The sequence below is a fragment of the Rhynchophorus ferrugineus genome, unplaced genomic scaffold, assembly GCF_030347505.1.
Source record: "Rhynchophorus ferrugineus isolate W39M unplaced genomic scaffold, kcgeb_rfMv2 rfM1, whole genome shotgun sequence".
NCBI classification, from domain to species: domain Eukaryota; kingdom Metazoa; phylum Arthropoda; class Insecta; order Coleoptera; family Curculionidae; genus Rhynchophorus; species Rhynchophorus ferrugineus.
The window spans coordinates 55,151,640-55,177,996 of record NW_027472580.1 but is presented as its reverse complement, the minus strand read 5'-3'; the positions used below and the strand labels follow the sequence as shown (position 1 = coordinate 55,177,996).

At 31.2% G+C, this 26,357-nt stretch overlaps 3 protein-coding genes and 1 long non-coding RNA gene across 5 annotated transcripts in view; 2 read left to right on the top strand and 2 right to left on the bottom strand.

Annotated features, from left to right (window-relative positions):
• stet (stem cell tumor) overlaps positions 1-26,357 on the top strand; it is a 325,321-nt gene that overhangs the window by 145,186 nt on the left and 153,778 nt on the right. The window lies entirely within an intron of this gene.
• Positions 9,745-10,881, top strand: LOC143198620 (uncharacterized). 2 transcript variants are annotated; one of them, XR_013006261.1, is made up of 3 exons: positions 9,745-9,883; positions 9,940-10,048; positions 10,750-10,881. It is a non-coding gene; the product is annotated as an uncharacterized LOC143198620 (long non-coding RNA). The 2 variants fall into 2 exon arrangements; XR_013006257.1 differs by lacking the exon at positions 10,750-10,881 and adding an exon at positions 10,143-10,281.
• Positions 19,082-26,357, bottom strand: part of LOC143198567 (brachyurin-like) — a 54,913-nt gene continuing 47,637 nt past the window's right edge. Inside the window, exons 3-5 of the mRNA XM_076407886.1 lie at positions 19,884-20,150; positions 19,507-19,789; positions 19,082-19,444 (exon numbers count right to left, since the gene is read on the bottom strand). Coding sequence (XP_076264001.1) covers positions 19,163-19,444; positions 19,507-19,789; positions 19,884-20,113 — 795 coding nt within the window. The 5' untranslated portion in view covers positions 20,114-20,150 and the 3' untranslated portion in view covers positions 19,082-19,162. The remainder of the gene's footprint in view (positions 19,445-19,506; positions 19,790-19,883; positions 20,151-26,357) is intronic.
• Positions 24,952-26,057, bottom strand: LOC143198559 (granzyme E). The gene is made up of 3 exons (XM_076407873.1): positions 25,790-26,057; positions 25,399-25,681; positions 24,952-25,341 (listed from the first exon to the last, which is right to left on the bottom strand). Exons 1-3 carry the CDS (start codon positions 26,017-26,019, stop codon positions 25,060-25,062), a joined length of 795 nt encoding a protein of 264 aa, XP_076263988.1. The 5' UTR covers positions 26,020-26,057; the 3' UTR covers positions 24,952-25,059.

Genomic DNA, 26,357 nt, shown 5'->3' with positions numbered 1-26,357 from the left:
TTTTGGGTGTCCACTGCGTTCACCGTCTTCGATGCTCATTTCAACACGTCTTAACTTAGCATACCAATCCGTGATGGTTAATTTTCCTGTATCAGTATCCGGAAACTCGGCATCAAGCCAAGTTTTTGCTTCAACCGTATTTTTTCCCTTCAAAAAGCAATATTTTATCAACACGCGAAATTCCTTTTTATCCATTTTTTTCACAGTAACAAAAGTTGCTTCACTCAAAATGTTATAATTCACAAACTAATGACCCGACATCTGTCAAATTTATACCCACGTCTTTTGAGGGTTAGAGCTAACTAAAAAACATATGAATTTAATTCTAGTAGCGCCATATATGTGTCAGGAATGGAATACATTTATTTTTAATATACATTTTTAATTCAGTTATTGTTCAACTACATATTACTATCCAAGTTCAATAGAAGTTTATGTTTAATAAGCTGATGATACTATGCAATGAAGTTGTTTTTCACTCACTACAATTTTTAATAGTAAATAACTTAAAAATTATGGAAAACGCATTCGGTCAAGCTTAATTACTGGCATGACCAGGATATTTGTTTCTTATCATATTTTACATTTGTGCTTATAGGCAATCTCAAAGAATTACAAACATAATTCATAATAATTCAGTAATAATCCATGCCCTGAGTTGGATTCAAACCCGCGACTATCGCATCAGAATTTCATTTTGCCATATTAATTAATATACTAGCTACCAAGCCGGTTGTAAAACTTTTTACACACGATATAAAATGAGGGTAAGCTTTTAGAGTAGACGTCTATTGAATGTTTTTATATCAAGCAATAATTGAGTAATTGTGAAGAACTCCGGATCCCGTCGTCTAATAATTACCAGTGATTTACTTGATGTTCATTTATAAGGATTAATGTTTATTTATGAAGCAGGCATATTCGAAACTGTATAGCAAATAAACAATAGAGGAACATCAGAACTTTCATCATTCGGAAGCGTCTGTTTTTGTTCCATCGAGTGAGCGACAGCCATCATTTTCGCACGGTTTGCAAACATACTTTCAGACAATACGAATGTTCCATTGTTTGTTTTCTGAATGTGGTCACATGACCTGCCCCGTTGTTAATTAACAAACGGCTCTGATTTTTTCTGCTGTATAGTTTATTCATTTTTTCGGTACCGTCGTTATACCAATTCTCCTCGACGTCCTCAAGTGTGATGTAATTAACACGAAACAGTTATATAATTCTGTACAGACGTTCTGCATGAGGTACTTGGACAGCTGAAAGTCGTCACAGTCCTCAGAGCCTAAAATAAGTGTATTATTGCTGCGTTCACTCTTCCTCTTCTTTTTCTTAACGGTACCTAACATCAAAAGTGGTTCTCCAATGACAATTCATTAATTTCAAAAATTGTTAATTACATTTTACATTAGTACAAATTACAAATTAATTAAATTATTTAAGCTAAAGTTAGTTGCTTTGCTTTTTACTTAATCTTTGGTTTACTTCAATTTTCTCATTTCTTTCGTGCTTCGACGCTGTGATTTAGTAAAGTTATTTCTTGGTTTAAGGCGAATCCGTTTGATTTCCAGATCTATGTACAATTCTTCGTATATTACGTAGCGATAAACATTGCTAATTAACCGAAAAAAAAATGGCAGCGTTCAATTACTAGTTGGTTTGATGTTTTAGTTTTTACCCCATTTTTGCACCCCATAGGTCCAAATTGCCTTTATGGCGGACTGATAAATTTTTTGCTTTTGCTTGATTTTTTGCTTCTGCTTTGCTTTTTCTTTATCATGCTGTTTCCAATTTCCAAACATTAAAATTTATGTCGAGGAATTCAATGAATAAAATACATTTTAATGTTGAGGAATTCAGTGAATAAAATACATTTTAATGTGAATTTTTCGAAACTTTGAGGCTATTATTTTTACATTTACAGTTCGATGACAATCGTTTCTTCAAAATATATTCTCGAATCGCGAGAACAGCCAATAATAAAAATGAATAATGTGAATCACAATAATTCGCATTATAATTCACTGATTTTTTGCGATAATTTTTGTATAGTGATATAGTATAGTGAACTGTGTATAGTGAGTTTTCTTGATGAATAATTATTTTACAGAACTAGATCTTTTCTAACGAATGTTCATATACAACTATACCAAAAGCTTCTAATAATAAATTGAGTTTATTGTTTTACCAATTTGAGGATAATATACAATCAAAATTTGTTTTGCATTCAAAAAAAAACTAATACTAATATCTACGTGATCGATTTCTGAACCCGAACTCGTTTCGGAACCGAAATGTTAGGTTGACGCCTCTCCTCAGGATTTTCGAATTTTATCACACTGGTCTCATTTATATGATGATACGCTACATAAAATCATTTTTATTATTTTTAAAGTGGCATTGAATTGCGATTTTGTTCCAATGTTAGCGAAAGCGTTACCCATTTATGCACATAATCATGAAATCCAAGGTTTTAGCCAAACATATAATAATTAAACAACGAAGAGCAATTTTTCGTTTTTTATGTTTTTATGCGAATTTATTTGTTTACATTTCAAGCACTAACAAATTATATATGTATACTTTGTCTTTATATACAATTTTGATCAATAACCTTTTGTCATTTTTTTACTAAAACCATCATTCCATCACGGTAGATCTTCAAGATAGATGTAGATATTTTTGAGTGGCACATTAGGTAGTGTATTTTCATTTAGGCTCAGAAACAAAAGGCTTGGTATGAAAATGGCTTAATTAATGAATCAGTGATTTCACTATAACTTGTTTAAAAAGTTCTAGATGTAAGGATGCTTCTTTTACTTAGTCATATTTTATTACACTTTTTCACTGGTAATTTTTGTCATATTTTCCTTTTTTTCGGAATACGTCTGCTCATTTTCTTCACCGTGATTGGTCAGTTGTTGAAAAATCGATAAAATTCTTAAACAACTCGAGGTAGATTGATATATTTCACCTCGTGGCATTGCCGTGGAACCAAATATCAACTATAAAATACTTACGTGAACTATTTACATAAGACTGAATGCCAAACGATTATTGATGCTTGGATTCCACACTACTTAACAGTCAACAATTTAATAGAATCTTGCTTTATGAATCGCTGGTGAAATGAAACTAAATCTAGCGATTTTTGAAACGAACGATTGACGGCGATAAAAAGTGGAACAAGTACGACAGAAATGTAAGAAAATGATTATATTCTAAGCCCACAGAAGCGGAAGCTTCACCAAGAAAGGTGGTGCAGTATTAGGTGGAAATGTTCAGAAAATGTTCATTTTAACAACACCAACATAAGTCAACAACTAAAATTATTAAGAAGGGCAGGCAATTAGAGGAAAAGTTGGACCACCTCCATTTGTTAAGATACCTGCAAAATTATTTTAATGGTGAAAATGTGACTTATAAAAACGATTCTGAAAATCACTTGGTTCAATTTTTGGCCCACCGATCTCTTGAAATAATAAACAACACACACGAAACATTATCTTTATGTATTGTTAAGCTACTACATATACTAAACTTGGATTATGTGTATATTAACCCATCCATGTTTTTCATCAGGTTCCCTTTTCCACATCGCCAATACTTTCTTCGAATTGAATTTCGTTTTTTGGAACCTCTTTATAAGGTCTACAAGAAGACAAGAACTAATTAGTACCTTTTAGTTCTAGTCACGACGTCCAAACCAGCCTGTTATATAAATGCATGTTATTGGGTGCTAGATCTAGATTTGGAGTTTGGTGGGTGGGGAAAAAACTCGAGTCATTGTTCATCATCGACATCGACATTGACTTTTTAACGGTATATTGTCTTGATAAATCATACATTTATATGAACGGCCGTTTTTTTTCCTGTTTTCTACAATCAATTGACCTCATTTACTATCAGTCAATGGTTTCAAGCATTTGATTTTGAAAGTTCTACATTTCTTAATATAATAGTTGAACAAAACACTATGCAATCTAAAAATATGAACATCATACACTTCCAGTCGAGTGTTGCATTTTTAGTCACTAATTTGTTTTCGTCAATCGCTATAAAACTGTTTTCTATCAATTACTTAAACAGCTACTTCGAGGGCAGCTTAGTCATACTGAAAGATTGGTATAACATTTTAAGCATACTAATTATTTCTTATATCTTTAAGATATATATTTTTTATATTTTCCAATATTTTTCCATTAAAAAACTATGTTTAAATGTTTAATTTTTTTAAAAATAAAGAAAGTAATCTGTAAATCGACACAAATGTTATATGTATGTTTTTATTCATCTTAATTGTCAACTTTCCTGCAGCCGTCCACGCGACTGTTTTTTTTAATTGTCAAATAGTGACTAATTCGTCACAACGGACAACCCTAAACCTAATTGATTTATACGGCCTTCGAGACGGCACCGTCTGCCGATAATACAGTCGAAAAATCATCACCGGTAAATTTTTGTATCCGAAAATATTTTTGCCCTTATAAAGTTAACAAACCGCCCACCGTAATGAAATGTTTCAGATTCTTTGGCGTCCCGGTGACAACCAATAAATAACCCGAAAGAATCGGTAGTCACTTAGTTCGTTTTGCCTTTTGGTGACGTATTTTGGCCGACATTAGGGTCCACTGGCTGGTAATCGTTTTCAGTACGTTAACAAGGTTGAGTATTACGTAGCTTTCACCAGATTAGTTACTTGTAGGTGAAGATTTTTATATCCGAAACAATTACTGCAAATAATTATGCGTATTTTGCAAATACATAAGAAAATTAATTATTAGTTTTCTAAGGCTAATGAACATTATATCGTTTTAATAACACCGTCCAAACAAGCTTGTTTTATGGATGCATTGACTTGAGTTAACAAGTCAGCCTAGTTACTACTACTACTGATCGAGTATTATACTTTTTGTTAAATCTTTCTAGACAATTATTATTGAATGAAATAAATTACTAAATAAATTAAAATTGAATGTAATTTCTGTTTTGTTGTATATAGTATATTATCTTATAAGTATTAACATTCCTATATCCATGCGTTAGTCTATGGAACCAACAAACACCTTTTCTTATTTACTTTTCCGGGATATTCTGGGAACTCGAATTTTTTTTAATTACTGGACTTGTTGCCAATTTTATTTTGTTAAAGAAAAATTGTGTTTTAGTTATGAAGGTGAGCTAATATGAACTTAATTTCCATTCGGTTTACTTACTGTTTCGAAATATATTTATATTTGTCTATCATGCTAATATAATGCACAACCAAGATTTTGTTTACCTGCAAGCAAAGGCTCTACGAGGTTTCCAAAATCTTTTCTGCAAAATTATTTTTAGTAATTTTACAAATCAAAAGTTAGTACTTTAATTTGTTGTGCTCTCATACACGATAAAATTTTCCATCCTTTTATATCTCAAAAAAAAATTGCCAAACTTGAATTTTAAAACCACATGTGCAGAAAATAATAGGTTAACCCAAGAGAGCTATCTACTTCAATCTATTCAATCTATCTTTAATCGAAGCGAACTACATATGGCCCTAAAGACTTATTGTGAATGTGGTGAGATCACCAAGATTTAATGTATTACAAGCTACTAAAATCAAGTAAAACTGTTACTGTGTAACGTCGGAAATTGAAACGAAGCATTGTAACAAAATAATCAGAAATAGCAAATAACTGGCGCAAACTCCATCTTGCATGATAACGTTCAATAACACGTTGCAAAAGTTGCGAAGAATACACTATTGCAACTCGAAAGGGTATTTATGCCCCATCGAACTTACGAGACATTATGAAATCCAGTTTTTCAGATCGATGCAACATGGCTTGGCTGGTACACAATTTTGAAACGCTGAACATTATTTCGACGCGATATCGACATAATAAAGGAAAAGCTAATAAAAGAAGGGAACTTTTTTAAATTTATTAATATACTTTTACTAGTCGTTGACGATTAACTTACAATTTGTTACAATAACTTAACACTAGGTACTTATCTAGGAAGACCTATTGGCCCTTACTTAGTCTTGAATAAAATAAAAATTAGTAGCACTAAACCAACATTTGCAACACTTCGGTGTTTACATGGGAGTGGAGTCCTTCCTCATGTCTTGTAGGAGCATCCACAATACTTCTCATAACTTTATTCTGAAATATTTGTATTATGTTCATATTACTTGTCGCAGAATATTCCTTAACTGTATTTCGTAGGTCCATATAGATTTTAGTATTTGCTTATGCAGTAGCAACTTACTATATATGGATAATTCAGATTTTCTTCCAAATAAACAAATCAATTTTTTATATTTTAATTTCCTTTTTTTTTAGTTATGCTCGTTCCCATGAAGTTTTACATCAAGATTTATTCCAAGGTACATTATTACTACTTTTATTACAAGGTACTGGCTGTGGTAGACCTGATTTCGTTTGTTTCAATTTAAGTTAATATAAGTAAGTTTAATTAAGTAGTTTAAGTTTAAGTTTCTTCTTGTTTTACTCTAAATATCCTAGCTGAGATGTAGGAGTTTAAGACTTTAGCGTGTTACTTTGATAACATTTTATAGAGTTTATACATGAGTCCCTTTGTGTCAGATTTTATCGAAGGTTTGAGCTACGCCAAAGAGTATAGTACCTAGTCATTTACTGAATGTTTGCTCATAAAACTGATGTGCAGGCATTTTATATTTCCATTTATGATGCAAAATATATATTATAGAAGATGATGGAAAATATTTTGATTAAGGTGTATGACAATATATTATTAAGATATATATCAATCTAAAACTAATATATTAAAGGGAAAATATGATCAGAATAGATTCACGAATATAATAATAATTGTCAAATTTAATTCAATGCATTATAATACTTTTATACTTGTTCAAATTTTGTTCTTAACGCAATTTGTCATACTTAGATTTTACTTAGTTTTACTTAGTTCTTGAAAGTCAAATCTTATCTTATATAGAAATTTTATTACAATATTTTTTATATTTCTTAACATGTAATACATGTTTGCTTTTAACCTTTTAAATAATAAATGAGAGTGGTAATAATAGAAAAGTATTCTATAAATTGTATAATTATTTTACCTAAATTAATTTATTGGTGATTGAGATTAGTGGATAATTAAAAGTCCGATGATCTTATTTAATTACTATTATTATTACTTAGTATTATCTGATGTTTAATTTAAAATTCATGAAAAAATCTCTTATTCTATTGAAAATGAGTCACCCAAAGTATTAGCACAAAGAGCCGTATCGCGATAGCACCCTAACTTGTTCGGTTCCTATCGTCAACTGTCCAAATTTACCGACAAAGTATTGTCCCGACATTAAGACACCTATTTCTCAGGGCGAGCGGACGTTTTTTCCGATTTGCGAAGAGTTGGTCGAGTCGCTCCGCAACCTGGGGAAACGTCAATGTGTGTGGTTCGCACCGGTGGGTATTCGAGGCGAAGCCATTGCGCCTTCGTTTGATAAAATGAAAGAAATAATTGTTCGATTGTATCATTGTTAGGAGATTATTTCGAAGGTGATCGATTACAGTAGAGCGTGAATCTGCCAGAATTTTATGATATTATTTTGCAGATAAACTATTATATTATAATTTATACAATTTCAAGTTAATTTCGAATGTGAAACTGGATTTAAAATTTGTAATACAATAATAATTTTAAATGATGGAAAGCTGTTTTGAAGTATGTTAATTTAATAGATTTAATAGAAACTTTCAATTATATTTCTTTGTTTTTCTAGCAAAAATATGATTTTGTGAAAACTTGTGATCCTTGTCAGCAATTAATTAAACCAAATTTATTTTTTTTAGTGCTTGATGACTGTAGATTGACCTTTTTATTCTTAATATGATCCAGCCTCCATAAAACAGTAAAAAAGATTAACTTCAACAAAATGCCACTTAAATGTCTCAAGATAAATAAACAATGTCTGTGTATAACACAACAATTTAACTTCCAAAACAAAACTATTACGTTTGATTTCTGGTTGTAAAAGTTATTCAAATATTTATATTAATCATTAAAATAAATTGACCGGTTATCAGTTAAATCTTATCAGAAAATGGAAATTAAACAAAATTCGGACTTCAAACCTCTGTTAAAATAAATCACTATTTCTTTTTATAACACTTAAACATAACGGATTAAATTTTGAAAAATAACATATATCAATAACAATATATACAACAAAAAGGCTGAAAGCTCCGTCTTATCTTGAAGAAAATTCGAGGAATCATTAGTAATATATATAAATTTCTTCTATATTTGTCTATATTTGTATTGATAATTTTACTATTATCAGTTAATTTAAATGATTCTACTAGAGAAATATTCTTATACTATTCAACCTAAATCTACAAATTTCGATGTAGATAATACTACGATACAGATTTCGATAGATGTAGATATTGCAGGTTTAATATGCTATCGCTCTGTTATTATAATTTTTTATGTTACCATGTGTAACTTGTCATATAAGATATATTCTATTTTATGTTCTATATTCTATATTCTTCTATTCTCTTACTGTGAAATTTTTGTAACTAATATCATATTAAGGTAAAAAGGTATGTTTACCTATATTCCTAGATATAACAGAAGCCTTCGATCAGGTATGACATGACGACCTTGTTAATAAGCTAGAGGAATGCCTAAACAATACACTGAACTATTAAAATCTTACATTACAGCGAGAATGTTTAGAGTTAAATCCGAGGGTCACTATTTATATTTCGGGAATTGGCAACACTGTTGTCATGTCAGTCCATCTGACGGTTCCATCGTAAAGTTTGACATTTTTGACGACATACGTACTCAGGGATAATTTTTTACGATTTTGGACGTGGATTATCACAACAAGAGCGCATCAATCAACTTAATTTGAGTTTTAGCGATAAAGCTCCATCAAAAACCACCGTGTATCGTTGGTTTACTGAATTTAATCGTGGTCGTAGTTCGCTGTCCGACGAGTTTCGTGAAGGTCGTCCAAAATCGGCTGTTCTGCCAGAAAACATCGATGCTGTTTGCGAAATTATTAAGCAAGATCGTCATGTCACCTATTGTGAGATTGAGGCATCCCTAAGCATTAATTCCACCAGCATATATGCGATTTTACATGAATACTTAGCTGTGCGAAAGTTAGGTTCGCGTTCGATCCCACACAATTTGACAATGGCTCAAAAAAAGGCTCCAGTCGATTAGTGCAAAAAATGCTTAAGAAATTGAATCGCGGTATTTCGAAAGACGTTTATAAAATCGTGACAGGTGACAAATCATGGATATATTCGTCATAGAAAAAATAGAAATTTCACGGTATAGGCGACCTTGGGGAAATGTTTTGTTTAGTTCAATCAACTGTAGCGCTGCGATCGCAAATTGTGATTGGCAGTTTAAATTGCAGATGCCGCCACTAATATGAAATGTGATTGGTCGATCAAATTGTGTGAAATCAGCATTTTCTATGGGCGTCCATTTTTATGTTTGTTGTTTGTAGGTTATGGTTTTTGTTTAGATCACGAAATTTTCGTTTTACGTTGTGCATATTTTCTGTTTTACATTAATTATTATGGGGTAATAATATAAAAATTGATGATAATACGTCAGTGTAGTAAAAGATGTAGTGTACCGTGGTAAAATTCTACTACGGAAATTAGACATCGTTTCCCAAAGAATGATCTCGCTCCTTTCCAAAAATGGGTTGATCAAGTAAATAGTAGTAAGTTACCTGGATAAACCAAAATGCAAATATATCAACGTCATGGTGTTTGTTATGGACATATTAGTGAAAAATTTAGAATTATCCTTCCTTCACGAACAGGTATTTGGGTAAATGCATATCCATCATTGGTTTTATCAGGTACATATAAAATTATCTATCTACTACATGTCTGTTTATATATTGTTTGTTTACAGAAATTCAAAAACTTATGAAGATGTTAGTAGTAATAAAATTCAATTAATCTACCAAGTTGTGCGTATGTTGTCAGTGTGATGTCTCTACATAAAGAAGTCTTACAAGAAGGTAATAATTAATATAACTGGATAATTAGTAGTAATAAATACTACTTTTAATTGTAAAATACCCCTAAAATATTTGCAATACTTTAACTTTTTAGAACAATCAGTGTTCAATCATTTTATAGTAGAGGAATTATATATTTAAATTTGATTGCCTTGTTAAGAAATATTTGTTATGGTGCCATCAATTAAAAATTTATTTGCTACTTTTAGGGGATTTATTAACTTAAAGAAATCTATTTTGTCTAAATTTACAAATAACTACATTTGTTTAACAAATCTTAACCAAAATTGCTTAAAGATTTTTGTTGAATCTATTAGAGGTCATAGAGGTAGAAACAGCATCCTTCCCCTAGTATGTTCGAGAAATTTTTAAAAGGGCTCATCATTTCAATTTTTTCACATCATTCTCCCGGAGAAAATTGTGAAGAAGATGAACATGTTAGATAACTTATATTCTTTTTTAACGGGAGATCTAGTACCACTTGAGGTTGTTAAATCACCAGTTGAGTCTATATTTTCAGTTCCAGATAATTTTGCTCTGAGGAAAACAAAAGTCTAATATTACAGTCTTATTTCAGGCTATTTAACAAAACTTCTGAAAAAGAGACAACATGCAATATTTGTCTATATTCTATATTAAGTAGTTCCACAGATTAAATACTCTAAAATCTAAATATTTTTAAAAAACACATAAATTTTTAGTGTTTCGACTGTCCAATCCATAATGATTTTCAAGACAAAATTTTAAGTTATTCTGAGGTTTGATTGTATTTTTGGTTTAATAAAGTTAATGTAATATCAACAGGAAAGTATTTAAAGTTTACCTTCAATATATCAAGATAAGTTAGAACTCTAATAGATCCCATAAAATTGATGGCACTAAACATATATGAGAAGGCCTTATAGAAGAATTATAGATATTTTAATATTGAGTTCATAATTGTTTTTTTTTGCTTTTTGTTTATATATATTTATATTATTTACACTTATGTATACTTGTATAGGATTTTATTTTAATAAATTAATTTTAAAATTTAAATTTGATTTTTATTTAAATACTATTGGCCAATAAATGTGACGTCACAAAATAATCAGGGGAAATGGCAGACCAATCAAAGCAAAGTATTTTCCTTACAGGTTTCTACATAACTATTTTAAACTAACCAATCAAATTCGCGTTGTCAGCGCCGCCAATGATTGGACTAAGCGAAACTTTGCCCCACTACTTACCATTGCAGTTGCACACCCCTAATATTCGTATGAGCCCGAAAGTAAGCAACAGTCGACTGTATAGATGTTCCAAAATGAACCAAATCCAACAAAAGTTGTTCGCGCACGAAACACTTCAAAGAAAATGGTGGCCTGTTTCTTCAGGATAACTGGTCATATTGCAACAGTGCCTCCTAGAGGATCGTAGAACAGTAGAATAGTAAATTACCAAATTATTAAAATACACCACCATTTGTTTGACAGAAGTCTTCAGTGAAATAAGAAAAACAAACAAGAGTTGCCGGATTGTACATCATGACAATGCGAGCTCTCAAACAAGAGACTATTTGATCACTCAAAACATCGATTTGATGGGTCATCCGCCGTACAGCCCTGATTTGGTACCCAATGACTTATTTCTGATCCCATCCGTGAAGAATAAACTGCCTGGTCAACGATTTTCATCGCCCGAAGAAGCTATTGAAGCGTTCAAAAATCATGTTTTGAAGATACCTCATTCTGAATGGTATAAATGCCTTGAAAATTGGTTTAAGTGTATTCCAAAGTGTATAGATCATCGTGGCGAGTTCTTTGAAAAACAATAAAAATATATTCGCTGCTTAACTATTTGTTTTTTTTTTATTCCCGAAATATAAATAGTGACCTTCGTAAGAGAAAGCCTACTCTACAATAAAAGAAGCTAAAGCAGGTGTACCACAGGGAAGTATATTGAGTCCAATGCTTTAGCTACTATAAAGCTGGAAAATACCAATTAACGAAATTAAATCTGTGCATGTGCAGTTCACGTATATGTCAGCATCGTATCAACTTCGCTAAGTCTCTCAGAATCAATCTCGCCGTAAGGAACATGTAACGAAAAGAACTGGTTTTAAAATATTGAGAAATGTATTGGTTAATTTGAAGAAATCGTAATTATCAGTACATGATAAATTGATATTATACAAGAACCTGTTGAAACTTATATAGACATATGGAATTCAATTATGGGGAAGCTTCGCAAAAAGTAATATAAATACAATAAAATGTTTCCAAAACAAAGTCCTTAGAAGTATTAAAGGTGCACCGAGATACTATAGGACTGATTACTTACACCGACACCTTCAGACACCAACTGTAATTCAGGAAATCAAGAGAATTGCAAGGAGACATGAGGACAGCCTCTATTCTCATCTCAATATCGAAGTAATACAACTCTTGGGTAACACCAGAACAGAACACATACTCAAATGTATCAAACCATTTGATCTTGTGTGCTGTAATGGAGTGATGTGCATTTAATTAAAAAAAAACACTGTTAATACATAAATATTATGACACCAGACACTAACATAGGGCCAATGGGTCCTCCTAGATATATATCTAGATTTAACTTATTGTAAAGATAACTTGTAGGTTAATCTAACAATGTGTCTTCAAGCTAGAAACCAAAATTAAACAATGGTTGCCTAATGGTTGAAAAAATTTACGTTAAAGTGGCAAAATGCTTCTGCGGATAATTTGATGGGAATTAACCGAATTAATGAATTTAGTAATTAATGAATTCCGCTGATTCCACAGGATTATTCAAGGCTTTCAGATTGCAATATTTTTAAGACCATATCTTTATTTATTCAATCAGTGGAGTAAGTTTTCCTTCATGTTATTTTTTTACATACTTTTTAAATATATCATTCTTCAATGATAACCTTTTAGAAATAAAAGCTACTTTAGTAACGGTTTTAATTGCATTTTTAATATTGCGGTCATTTGATAAATCCCGAATATTACCTGTTTCAATGACTAATTCATATTCGTAATTTTCATCATCCTAATCTTCATCATCCTCATCAGCATCTGAATCAATATTGATAAGTTCATTTGCAATATTATCAGAATTTTTTATTTTTTTATTATTATTACCACATCAATACCTAGTGAGATGACGAACTAAGACAGGCATTCCGCTAACATATTAACAGAAGTAGTGGCTGGCAATAATTCGCAATGAAAACGGGTCCTAAATTCTAATATTTTTACATAAATGTATATTTATATTCATATGTCCTTTTTTAGAATTACCGAATTACCAAAACTAAAATTAAATCTTTGTTTTTCATTTTAAGTAAAGAAAATTTTTTCGGCTATTTATTTACTTCCTTATTTTTAATTGGAAAAAGGAGGAGGTTCTATGTTCGGCTGTATACATTTTTAATGTATGTTCGCCGATTTCTCCGACAATTGTAAACTGATTTTAAAAAAAATTATTTGAAAGCATTTCCGAGGTCGTCCCATTGAAATCAAATCAGGATCGGCTGAGGGACAGGGAGGTAAATCGAGAATATTCTTTATTGAAAATAATGTTTCTATGGTGTAATGATTAAAGTGTTTAGCTCTCAAGCGTAGATCGCGGATTCGATTCCCGGCGGGACAATAACTTTTTGTTGTTGTTTAGTTAGAACATTTGTGAAATTACCTAGGCTAGGTAGCTGGTCCCGGCGCCTGAAGCGCTCCTTACCATGGTTTCTTAATTCCTATTTTTCCTTATATGGGCTGCAACTTTACTTGGTCTACCCATTGCAACATCAAATAAAATAACTGTGTATTTTATTGAGTAAATATCTAATATTAAAAAAAAGAAAAGAAAGAAATAAAATATTTTTAACAAGAGAATTGAACCGACTTCAAAAAATTAATAAGGAACTCACTAAAAATTAAAAAATAATGAAACTTGACTTTTATAATTTGATGTTTGATATAAAAAAAATTTATAATAAAATATGTACCTAATAATCGTTGTAATAACTAAATAAAAATAAACAAAAGCCTTATTCTAAACCTATTTATCTATTTACAATATTATCTTAACTACTACCAACTGATCACTTTGAAGTTTGATTATTTTTTACTTTTTAGTGCGTTCCTTATTTACTTTTTGAAGTTTCAATTTTTTTGTTAAAAATATTTTATTAATATTATGTACAGTAGATTTTAAAAAATGTAAACGATGGAAAGTATTTTGATTCATATTCTATACATTTTTATTTATTATTAAACATTATAATAACAAGTATAGCAACCTTTTAAAGTTATTCCAAAAAAGCTGTAGATGGCTTTTAAAAGAATAATTGCTTTATTGATTTTATATTTCTTATATATACCTTGCATTTTATAAAATTTCTAAATCTAGTTCATGTTTTTATTAAACGATACCATATATGAACATGTTTAAGACAGAATATTTCAGAATAATAAAGAATGGAATATACCGGAATGATCATCAAAATCTCATATGTATATAGGTTCTGACTCACTATATATATCTCTCGCCTCCCAAATAGACGGTCTGGTGGGTAATTTATGGATGCTGTGGTATCCCGCGGTGTCAACCTAGTGAGTCTGCCGACCATAATTTGTTTTAAACAGCCCGAAATCTTGGTCTTCAATTTTATTATTTTGTCTTGCCATTTCCAAGTGTTTAGTGGACATTAATGGTACCGTGTCCTACCATCAAATATGGAAATACCTGCTAATATAATGTAGCTATCAAATTAATTTCAACATATGCATTTTAATATATTGTCGTACAATAGTATTATGTTTTTAGCTATTATATCGGATATGTCCTTTCCTGGTCTAAATATATTATAGGAAAATATTGACGACAAAACTTGCTTTATATAAATTATAAAATATTAGGACTTTTTACACTTTTATTTTATTTTTTACTTATACAAAAAGCAGAGCAGATTAGACTCAAAGTCAAGCAACTATACTGGTTAGTCGGAAGATATTCTCAACTTGACCTAAAATTAAAGAGAAACCAATCTCTGAATATTAAAGAGATTGGTTTATCAGTCAATCATAAAAATATTACAAAAATCATCAAACCAACTAATAATCTAACACGGCCAAACAAAAGTTCTACGACATTAATAAGTAGTTCATAATGTAGTTCTACTACATTAATTACCAATGATTATCGCTACGTAACTAACGAAGAGTGGCATGCTGACTTCGAAGTCAAATAGATATATGAAGTGATCCAAGATTTCGCATTAAAACATGAAATAAGGCACAATGAAATGAATCACAGCAACATGGAAGCAATACAGCTACTGGATAACACCCAGGAAATCAGAAGATTGAAGCGAAATAAACCACACGAACTTGTTTAGTGTATAAATGTAAGAATATACGTGTATAATGAATAAGTTTTTGAAAAATCATATTTTACTATGAACAAAACTTCACTTCAGTTCCAAACAATTCAACACTGCTCACCGATGAAACAGATCACTCCATCTTGAAGAATCTTCCAATTGAGATATACGTGGACAACATCCCATCACTGGATAGTAAAATTATTTGCAAGTCGATGACGGATTGCGTTTTTTTTGTTTTCATAATCTTGAAATGCACATAGTAAATTCCACTAGTGAAAAAGCGTTTGAGGAAAAGAAATACTGCCCTGCAATATTCCTGGATGTCTCACAAGCTTTTAATCGGGTTTGGCATTTGGGAGTAATCTGTAAGATGAGCAAATTGTTAACACGTAACTATTGTCAATTGCTGGAGTCGTATCTTTTCGGAAGAAAATTTAGAATCTCGCATGAAATGGCTTTCTCGACATTTAAAACTATTTCGGTTGGAGTTCCACAAGGTAGCGCCTTAGGACCTCTCCTGTGTCTGTTCTACACTGCTGACATCCCACCAACAAAACAATCACTACTTGGAACCTTTGCTGACGACACAATTATTATGGCAAACGACATATTTCTGCCTAATGGCAATCTAAAAAGTACAAATGGCAGTCAACAAAATATACAAATGGACGAAATATAGGAAAATTCAACTCAATAGCTCCAAATCTGTCCATGTTATTTTTGCATTGCGGCGAAATAATAAAAATTTAATTATCACTCAATGGATATCCGATTCCTCAAGCAAAATCAGCTAAATACCTCGGCAACCATCTTGACCGTAGACTAAATTGGAAACATCATGTTAGACCAAGAACAAAACACATTAGAACCAAAATAAAACAACTATACTGGTTAGTGGGAAGATACTTAACTTGATACTTGACTTGATCTAATATCAAAGAGATTGATTTATCAGACAATCATAAAGCCAATCTGGACTTATAAACCAAATCAACTAGCCATCCAACGCTGTTAAAACAAAATTCTTCGATTAATTACCAATGCCTATCGCTACATAATCGCACGATGACCTGAAATCAAATGGATTTGCGAAGTTATCCAAGATTTCGCCTTAAAACACGAAAGAAGATTACTAAATTATACTAACGTGGAAGCTACTGGACAACTACTGGACAACGCGCAGGATATCCGAAGATTGATGCGAACCAAACTATACGAACTTATATAAAGTGTACACCTTTAGGGTAAACTATAGCTTATTATTTATAAGTTATTATAATTTTATAATTGAGGAATAAATATTGATGTATTTTCTCGCACTCCTTTTGCTTGTGAATGAATCCAAGTACAAATGAAATGTAGTAATAAATTAGTTTATAAGATTTAACTGCAAGTTTCTACCGAAATTCACCCTGAATTGCGATGCCTGTACAGGGAATCCCCGGACTATAGGTATTTTTCAAAGCATAGATATTTCTAATAATCTTTTCACTTGATAGCTAAGGTACTTTGAACACATTCAGTCCTCCTTGGGTGCCATTACAAACTGAATATGGATAATTTTACCCGAATTCCTAATTAACTAAGCTGCTTCCTAAACATACTTTTTTTATTTTAGTCAAGTTCCCGATATTGACGCAAGTTAGTCTTTTATATATATTTTAGATAAAGGAAACTACACAATGCCTTTAAATTGATGTACAACAATCAAATACCATAATGACAAATGAAAATATGGATGTACTTTACTCAAAGTCAAGTCTCTTTATTTTTGAAAGATAAAATTAATATTTCCTTTATAATAATAATATTACAGATATTACTTAGTTATTATAATAAATTAACTTTGAGGAACAATTAAATATCACATCATATCATATCATAATCAATATATCCATAAAAATCAAATTATTTTGCCCTAAATTTCACATTAATTCAGTATAATTAGCATAATTTTTACTTGAAAAAATATCCGTTATTATTTCTTATAAATAGTAGCGCTTTAATTAAAAAAGATTAGATTATCAAAACAGGAAAATAAAAAAATGTATTATATCACATCATATCAAGTATTTTCTATTGTTAACGGTTACTTTTATTTGTCCCACCTTCCTGGTAGACGCTTTCATGCTTCAAATAATCATTCAATTACAATCAATATCAATCCCCAATCACCATTTCCAACTTATCGATGTCAATACTGGGAAGATATTATCAAAGTTATAATGCTAATAATAAGCTATGCACAAAATTCCGCAACATTTTTTTTTCGAAATTTCATTTTTATATGCGGTGTTATTGATATTCTTTTATATATTGTCACCTTTTGTTTTATTATTGTAAAATAATTAATATTAATGATATTAAAATATTTAATATTATAAACCTTATTAAGCATTTAAAAAGCGTTGTGGATTAGATACACCTAAATTAATCGATTATATATCCATTAAAAAAAATTACATTAGACATGCTCAGTACAATCTTGATACAAATGAATTTATTACTAAAGTTCTGTTGTACTTGCATTAATACATAAGCAGGACGAGTACGGGATTAATATATCAGTACGTATTTCTCAAATTAAACAAAACTAAACTAATTAAGCTAAAGCTATAGTAACACTTAGACTCTATACAAGTTCGTGTGGTTTGGCTCGTTTCAGTTTTCTGATTTCCTGCCTGTTGTTCAGCAGCTATATTGCCTCCACGTTGCTGTAATTTAGCAACGTTATTTCATATTTTAAGGCGAAATCTTGGATCACTTCGTAAATCCATTTAATTTCGAGGTCATCGTGCAGCTCTTCGTTGGATACGTAGCGATAAGCATTGATAATTATTCGTAGAACTTAGTTTTGGCAGGGTTGGATTACTAGTTTTAATAATAATAATAAAATTGGTTTGATGTTTTAATGCACACTCATATTTGCACCTCTTAGTTCCAAATTAGCTTTATGATTGACTGATAAACCAGTTTCATTGATTTTAGGTCAAGTTGAGAGTATTTTCCGATGAACCAACAATTGCTTAATTTTCAGTCTCATCTGCTCTGCTTTTTTTTGTAACATGATGTCTTCAATTTAATCTACCATCGAGATGGCTAGCTATTTAGCTGACTATACTTGAGGAATCGGGCATCCGTCAAGTTTTTGTTATTTCGTCGCAACGCAAAATTAACATGGACAGATTGGGAGCTGTTAAGCTGTATTTTTCAGTCTCCATTTGTAGATATTGTGGAGTGCTACGAGGCAGCGATATATATTTTTCCATGATAACGGTTTCGTCGAAAAATATTCGAAGTACTGTTTTTTCTGTTGTTGGGATATCAGCAGTGTAGAGCAGATACAGGATTGGTCCCAAGACACTACCCTGGATATATCGTTTATTGACTACTATTTTTTCGATTATTATAATATGTCGGTTATGCTCTCAATAGTAAAATACTGAAAAATCGAGGAATGTTTTCAACAGGGAATCCATATGATTTTTCAAAAGAGGGAAAGAAGTCAAATTTGTCTAATTTGTATGAAATTATATCAAACAAAATGACTTTTCTTTTCGAACTTTTTAAATATTTTATGTTTAAATGATATATCTCGTTTGCTTTAATGACTTTAATGACTGGTTGAAACTTAAATAATAGGTAAAAATAAGAGTTCAAACTGCTGATTAACTATTTATTATATATGGTCTCCGACAGGCTAATTCCGTTAATACATGTATATACTTATTTTATTATACTTTCTACTCCAAATCACTGTGGGCTTTAATCCAGTCCAGATACTTGGGAATATATAGATACGTATTGGGTACAACGGGACATTGTTCAGCGGACACCAATACCGATTTAGGTCCGATTCCCATACCTACTATTTTACCGTTAATAAGTAAACCAGTTCCTTGATCTCCGTTACAGAAAGCAACATATCCGCTAGCACAAATAACATTTTCATTTATGGCATATGATGGGTAAGTTTCTTGACAAACTGAATTGTCTACCACAGTTACTTCACCACCATGGGAAAGCTACAAAAATGATTAAATTTTTACACCGAATTTTTACAGTAAATTAAAATAATCTTGTTTACCCCTTGATTGCTTTCTCGAACAGGATAGTGCCATCCACTGACACGTCCAACTTGCCCTAATTGTACATCTTCTTCGGTAGCTAAATTAGCTATCTCCACTAAACCTTTAATAGGCCTGGCAGGTATATCAAGTTCAATAATAGCGATATCGTTTTCGAAAGTAGTGGCATTAAAGTTTTCATGTTGATGGACTTTATTGATAGGAATGGTTCCTGACGCTTGAACAAAGCCTTCTAGAGTGTACCAATTATAAACACCAAGAAATGTCCCAAGTGAGTGAATTCTGCGGATAACAATAATTAACTATAACAAAACACTGCTGAGCTAATAACAACTAGAAATTTAGTCATTATAGCATATGTGCGATTATAACTTACTTAATATATTTGTCATCCGTATGGAAACAACTAGCGACTGTGAGTATATAATTTAAACTAATCAAAATACCAGCACAGTACTGATATTCCACAAGTGATATGGTAGGCAAAACCATTGCTATCCATGGCCTGGAGTGAGGTTCGTCAACTGTACCGTTAGCAACAGCCAAAGTTCCATTCGGAAACACTGCTATGGCAAATAACAGCGTTAAAACCCACAATAACTTCATACTTTTCAGGGTTTTTGCGACGTATACAATAGATGACCTGAAATTGTTTATATAAATACCTTTAAATCTATTACGTCGCAAGTTGTACAAGTGATTTATCTCTAAGATTAGATTTAGGCAGGAAATAAGATATTTTCAGATAGATATTTCAAATGCTATGTCTCCATAATATAGTCATATATCGTATTTTTACCTTATAAACATATGCAGGAGTAGTAAATTATGGATTATATATACAACCCGTGAAGGGATACAATTTTAATTATCTAATAAAGTATGGTAGATAGTTTTAAAAGAATCATGTTTGAGCTGCTGTTTATGACGATCTTCAAAACAGTCAAGCTTTTACAGAATCTAATATTTTTCAATTTTGCTCAGTTAAAGTCAGTTTTGCCGGCACGCATGTTTCGAACACACTTTGTAAAAATGTAGTCATGTATATCAATAAATGTGTGTATAAACTAAGCCCCACTTATCAAACTGGTGATAATTTGACCTTGTTAGCTTAAGATTCGATAAAATCAATAAAGTGCAAATAAATTTATTATGTTATATTAAAATTAGCGTTGAGAACGGTCCACTGAAAACAGTCGAAAGTCGCAAAACAGTCGATAGTCAAAAAACTAGCGACTGAAAATAGTAATTACTATTACACGGTTCAACTGTTTTTGTACACTTTATTACTATTGATTGATTGATTAATGTATTCTCTGAAATTCTCCTAATCAAGTTTTCCTATTAAGTAAGAGTGAGTGAGAGTTAAATTACGATTGAGTAATCAGCAGATAAGAAGCCTGCTTCTTTCTTCTTCTGGCATGCCAAATTGGCTAGTCTTATAGTCTTTGTTGACTTTATTTTGGTGTTTATAAATCTCAAGACCCTCTCAATGTAGCATTGAGGAGTGACTAAAACCCCGACGTCATTGAGTGTTGGTGCCTGTATCCATCCTGTATATCATATAATGAACTGGTCAGTGTGTCGTATCTCACAATTGTTGGTGAACTTTTATTCCTGTACTTCAACAACTTCCTTTATCAACCTCCTAGTTTCTGCAATGCAAGTTCAACTGAATAGGAAATCTGATAACTCCAAGAATATTCCACATAATTAACTTTAAGATCAAAATTAAATAAAGTATCAAATGTAAATAAAGCCGATTTGGTAGCCACGGTGGTTAAGGCGACAGGACAACCTTCTTACTGTTGCGATAGTCGCGGGTTCGAATCGTTTTGGGGCATGGTGGTAAATTTATCTTGTAATGGTTGGTTGTAAATGTAATTGTAATTGTAAATGTCTGTACGCAACAGTAAGGAACAATAATCCCAGTCGCGCCAGTAAGCAGGCTGTGTAAGATCAAAACACTCGGTTTTATAGTTAGCAGTTAGATTAGATTTTTTAACAGCTGTTTATGTTGATACTTCGCATTTTCTCCAAAATATATCATTGACCAAAAAACATGCTAGCAACTAACATATTGTAAACAAAAGAGGTACATTTGCAGGAATATAAAACAATTAAATAACGTAGTTAAATAAAATTTAGGAATATTAAGAGAGAAAGAGATCATAGACAAATAAAGAAAATATAGAAAATATGGTCCTACATAAATATAATAAAGAGCTATCATTTTATTGCTATATCAATGGTATCCATAAATTAAACATAATTATTTTTCGGTTTCACGCTTTTGATTACAACATTTAGCTATATCTAAACATATATTATTTATTAAGGCATATCATTTCACAAAATTAAAAACATTATATCTTCTCACTTATAATTCATAGAAGATTGGTTTGATAGCTTCTTTGAGAAACGAATAAACCTCGCAAACATATTTGACCATTTTATCAACAATGATTACATTGAAAAGCCTACAGGATCTTCATCATGTTTTACATATATTTAATTAAAATATATATTTGTTGTGAGTAATTCTTTAATTCGAGTTTTTCACTATAGTCTCCCTTTTTTACCAGATATTTAAAAAAAGTTCTTTAATTCTTTAAATATTTAGATTAAGTTTGGGGTAAAGTAATTTGGGCGTTTTTCCTAATAGGCGGCTTTAAAGTAGCACATAATACTTATTCCACAAAACTAGACTATAGCTGTTTGGAAAGGTAACATAAAATATAAATGGAACATGAGAAAATCACTATTTTACTCGATCGAAATTTATTGTACCTTGAAAATGGTGATTTCAGAAGATTATTTTCATCATATTTACCTTTTTTCCTTCGGAAAAAAGAACAATTCTGTGAAGAACTATCGAAAGTTGTGTAACACTCATGGTAATGATTACTTAAGTGAAATCCAGAATCAGAATTGGTTACTCGCTTTCTTTCCAGGCATTTCGATGTTAAATCGGCCATAAAGTAGTTTTAAACTATTTACGTAACACTGATTACCAAAAAGAAGCTCGATACTTGATAAACATGAATTAGCACTGAACATTTTGTTGCGAAATGGGCCAAGATTACAATTTGCGACTTACTGCTTAAACTAAACAAAATCGAACGATAGAAAGAATGGAACTAATGGGCCTACCCTCAATTGGACTTCCTACAAGCAACAACTTATCATTTCCAGTCGTCGAAATTGATCAACATAATCAAAAAGATTCTTTCGCGCCAATGCTAGACCACACACATATTTCATAAATCTGCAGAAGGTTTGCTGTGAAGTTCTGATACATACATGATATAACCCGGGCCTTGCTCTGTCTGACTATTATTTGTTTCGATCTGTGCAAAATTCTATTAATTCTATTCTATATAATAATGACTTCAAAATGAATTTTGACCAGAAATCTCAAAACGTCCATAGTGACGAAATTATGGTTTTATTATGGTGTATAGGATTTATATGAATAAAATCGCATTATAAAACATGAAAAAAGTTGTTAAAAAATCTAAGCTACTGTTCAGAAGTTTTTCATTGTATCTGGCCATCGAAAGATCGAATTATTGATTTATTTTTGATTATGTCCTTTTTACTATTTCTGAATAAAATTTTAAATTAAAAACATTATTAGAATATCATCTTACCTTGTTATTTTTTTATTACTTTAATTTTGATATAATTTTGTTTTTGTTTCAGGTAAGTTCCAAATACTTTCAATTAACAAGATTGTGCCTAGTATAAAGGTAAGCAAGAAATAATAGTAAGTATATTTAACATATATTTAATAGATAGTGTAAATGAAATAAATAAATTGTAATAGTAAAACACAGAGAACCATTTTATATCATATTCCCTATGTTCATACATATCAAATTAGAGTTTTCTCGGCATTTCAAAGCATTCTGGTATTATTGTATATCATCTATTCACATTCGAAACCCTTGGCAAAATTTGCCGTTAATAATTTCTTATGTAAAGTAACCCTTAATATACTACTATAATAAGCTTCGAACAAAATTTGACAATATATTTTTGATTAATTAATTTGATTTTATTCCCATGTTATCACTAGTTCTAACGCAATAACGGGTCAATTGAAAAATCCCCGGCCTACCATAGTAAAACACATTTTTTTGGCAAAATTAGTTTTTGTTATTGAACATAATTCTCTTCAAGGGTGATACACTGATTATAGCGACCCTCCAACTTTTCGATGCCATTTCTGTAGTACGATTTGTCCTCTGCTTCAAAATAGGTCTCAGTTTCGGCGATCACCTCTTCAGTCGACGAAAATTTCTTCCCAGGAAGCATTCTTTTCAGATCTAAGAACAGGAAATAGTCACTGGGACCAGATCTGGAGAATACAGTGAATGAGAAAGCAATTAGAAGCCCAATTCATGGATTTTTGCCATCGTTTTCACTGACTTGTTACACGATGCATTGTCTTGGTGAAGAAGCGCTCCCTTTTTCTTCAAATGCGGCCGTTTTCGGCACACAGCATCAAGCTAGGTTTTTGCTTCATCCGTATTTTTTCCCTTCAAAAAGCAATATTTTATCAACACGCGAAATTCCTGTTTATCAATTTTTTTCACAATAACAAAAGTTGCTTCACTCAAAATGCTATAATTAACAAACTAATGATCCGAGAGCTCTCAAATTTATACACGCTTTTGAGGGTAAGGGCTAACTAAAAACATATGTATTTAATTCTAGTAGCGCTATCTATATGACAGGCCTGGGATATATCAATTGACCTGTTATATGTAACAATCTAACACTAGTTTTATTTAATATTTGTCTTATTTTAATTGCGATCTAATGACTTTGTTTTTTTGTTGTTTTGTCTTATTTTTTACTTTTTTACATATTTTTTTGTAAAATGAGTTTGCGTGGTATGTTCAATATTATGAAAATATGACATTTTTGAGCAGTTTTTGTTAGCACTTGAACGATTCTAATGCTATTAGTTTTAGAATTATCTACTTTAGAATTGCCTGTTAGGTATATTATATTTAGGTAAAGTTGTGATTATGAGATAAACAATTATGGCAAAATATATAACACATTAATAATAAAGGCCGCGATATTTTGACCAGTAACTAGTATATATGACTTGATTCTATGATTATTTTATATATAATCATATATTAGAACATTAATTGTAATGTCTAGTTCATCTGGGGGACAGTACAATTATTTAGCAAATTAAAACTTGTGTTCAATTCTGTTTGAGAGGCACATTGGCACATTGGCACATTTGGCACATAAACTAAACGAATTATATTTATATTATTGAAAACAATTTTTAAATAAATATTTTCAATTATTGTTTTATGTTAGAGTGATTGGAATCAATTATATGTCAAAAAAGTCCAATAAATCTTCAAATTTTAGAGGATTTTTGAGGTAAAAAAATAAGAAATCAAACTAATATAAAGTGCTGAATAATTATATATTATATATTCTCATCATCAAGCCCCTTAATAAATATATGCATATATTTATTACAAATGTACAATTATATAATAATATGTTTATATTTCCTATTCCAAATCACTGTGAGCTTTAATCCAGTCCAGATATTTGGGAATATATAAGTACGTGTTAGGTATAATGGGACATTGTTCAGTGGGTACCAACACCGACTTAGGCCCAACTCCCATACCTACTACTTTATCGTTAATAAGTAAACCAGTTCCTTGGTCTCCATTGCAGAAAGCAACATATCCACTAGCACAAATAACGTTTTCAGTTATGACATATGATGGGTAAGTTTCTTGACAAACTGAATTGTCTACCACGGTCACTTCTCCGCCATGAGAAAGCTACAAAAATAAGCCAAAACAATCAGTTTTTATAAACAAAAAAGAAAATAATATTACCCCTTGGTTGCTTTCTCGAATAGGGTAATACCATCCACTGACACGACCAACTTGCCCTAATTGTACATCTTCTTCAGTAGCTAAATTAGCTATCTCCACTAAACCTTTAATAGGCCTGGCTGGTATATCGAGTTCAATAATAGCGATATCGTTTTCGAAAGTAGTGGCATTAAAGTTTTCATGCTGATAAACTTTGTTGATAGGAATGATGCCTGACATTTGAACAAAGCCTTCTAGAGTATCCCAATTGTAGACACCAAGATATGTACCCAATGAGTGAATTCTGCAAGTAGTAATAATTAGCAATAACAATGGCAAGACTATGTAGCAACTAAGCTACTTAAAGCTTTTTACTAGAAATATAGTCACTATATCATATGCAATAACTTACTGAACATATTTGCTATCCGTATGGAAACAGCTAGCGACTGTGAGAATATAATTTAAACTAATCAAAATACCAGCACACTGCTGATATTCCAACAGCGAAATACTAGCCGAAACCATGGCGATCCATGGTCTGGAGTGGGGTTCATCGACTGTACCATTAGCAACAGCCAATGTTCCTTTTGGCAACACTGTTATGACAAATAATATTGTTAAAACCCACAATAACTTCATGATTTTCAGTTGTTAACAACATAATCTATAGATGAATTTTTTGTATAAATACCTTCAAATCTACTACGTCACAAGTGCTCAAGTGATTTATCTCTAAGATTAGATTTATATAGGAAACAATTTAATTTTAACTAAATTGAACCATTGATAGAAAATATACACAAATACAGGATGTCCCAAAAAACTGCATGAAAGATTTTAATTGATTAATTTATTAAATGAGATACATTTATCAAAACAGCAATAACTAACAATAACATAGACCTTTAGGAATTGATCTCCCTCCGCGGCGATACACAGGTTTAAACGCGATTTGAAATTTTCGGCAATGGGCCGCA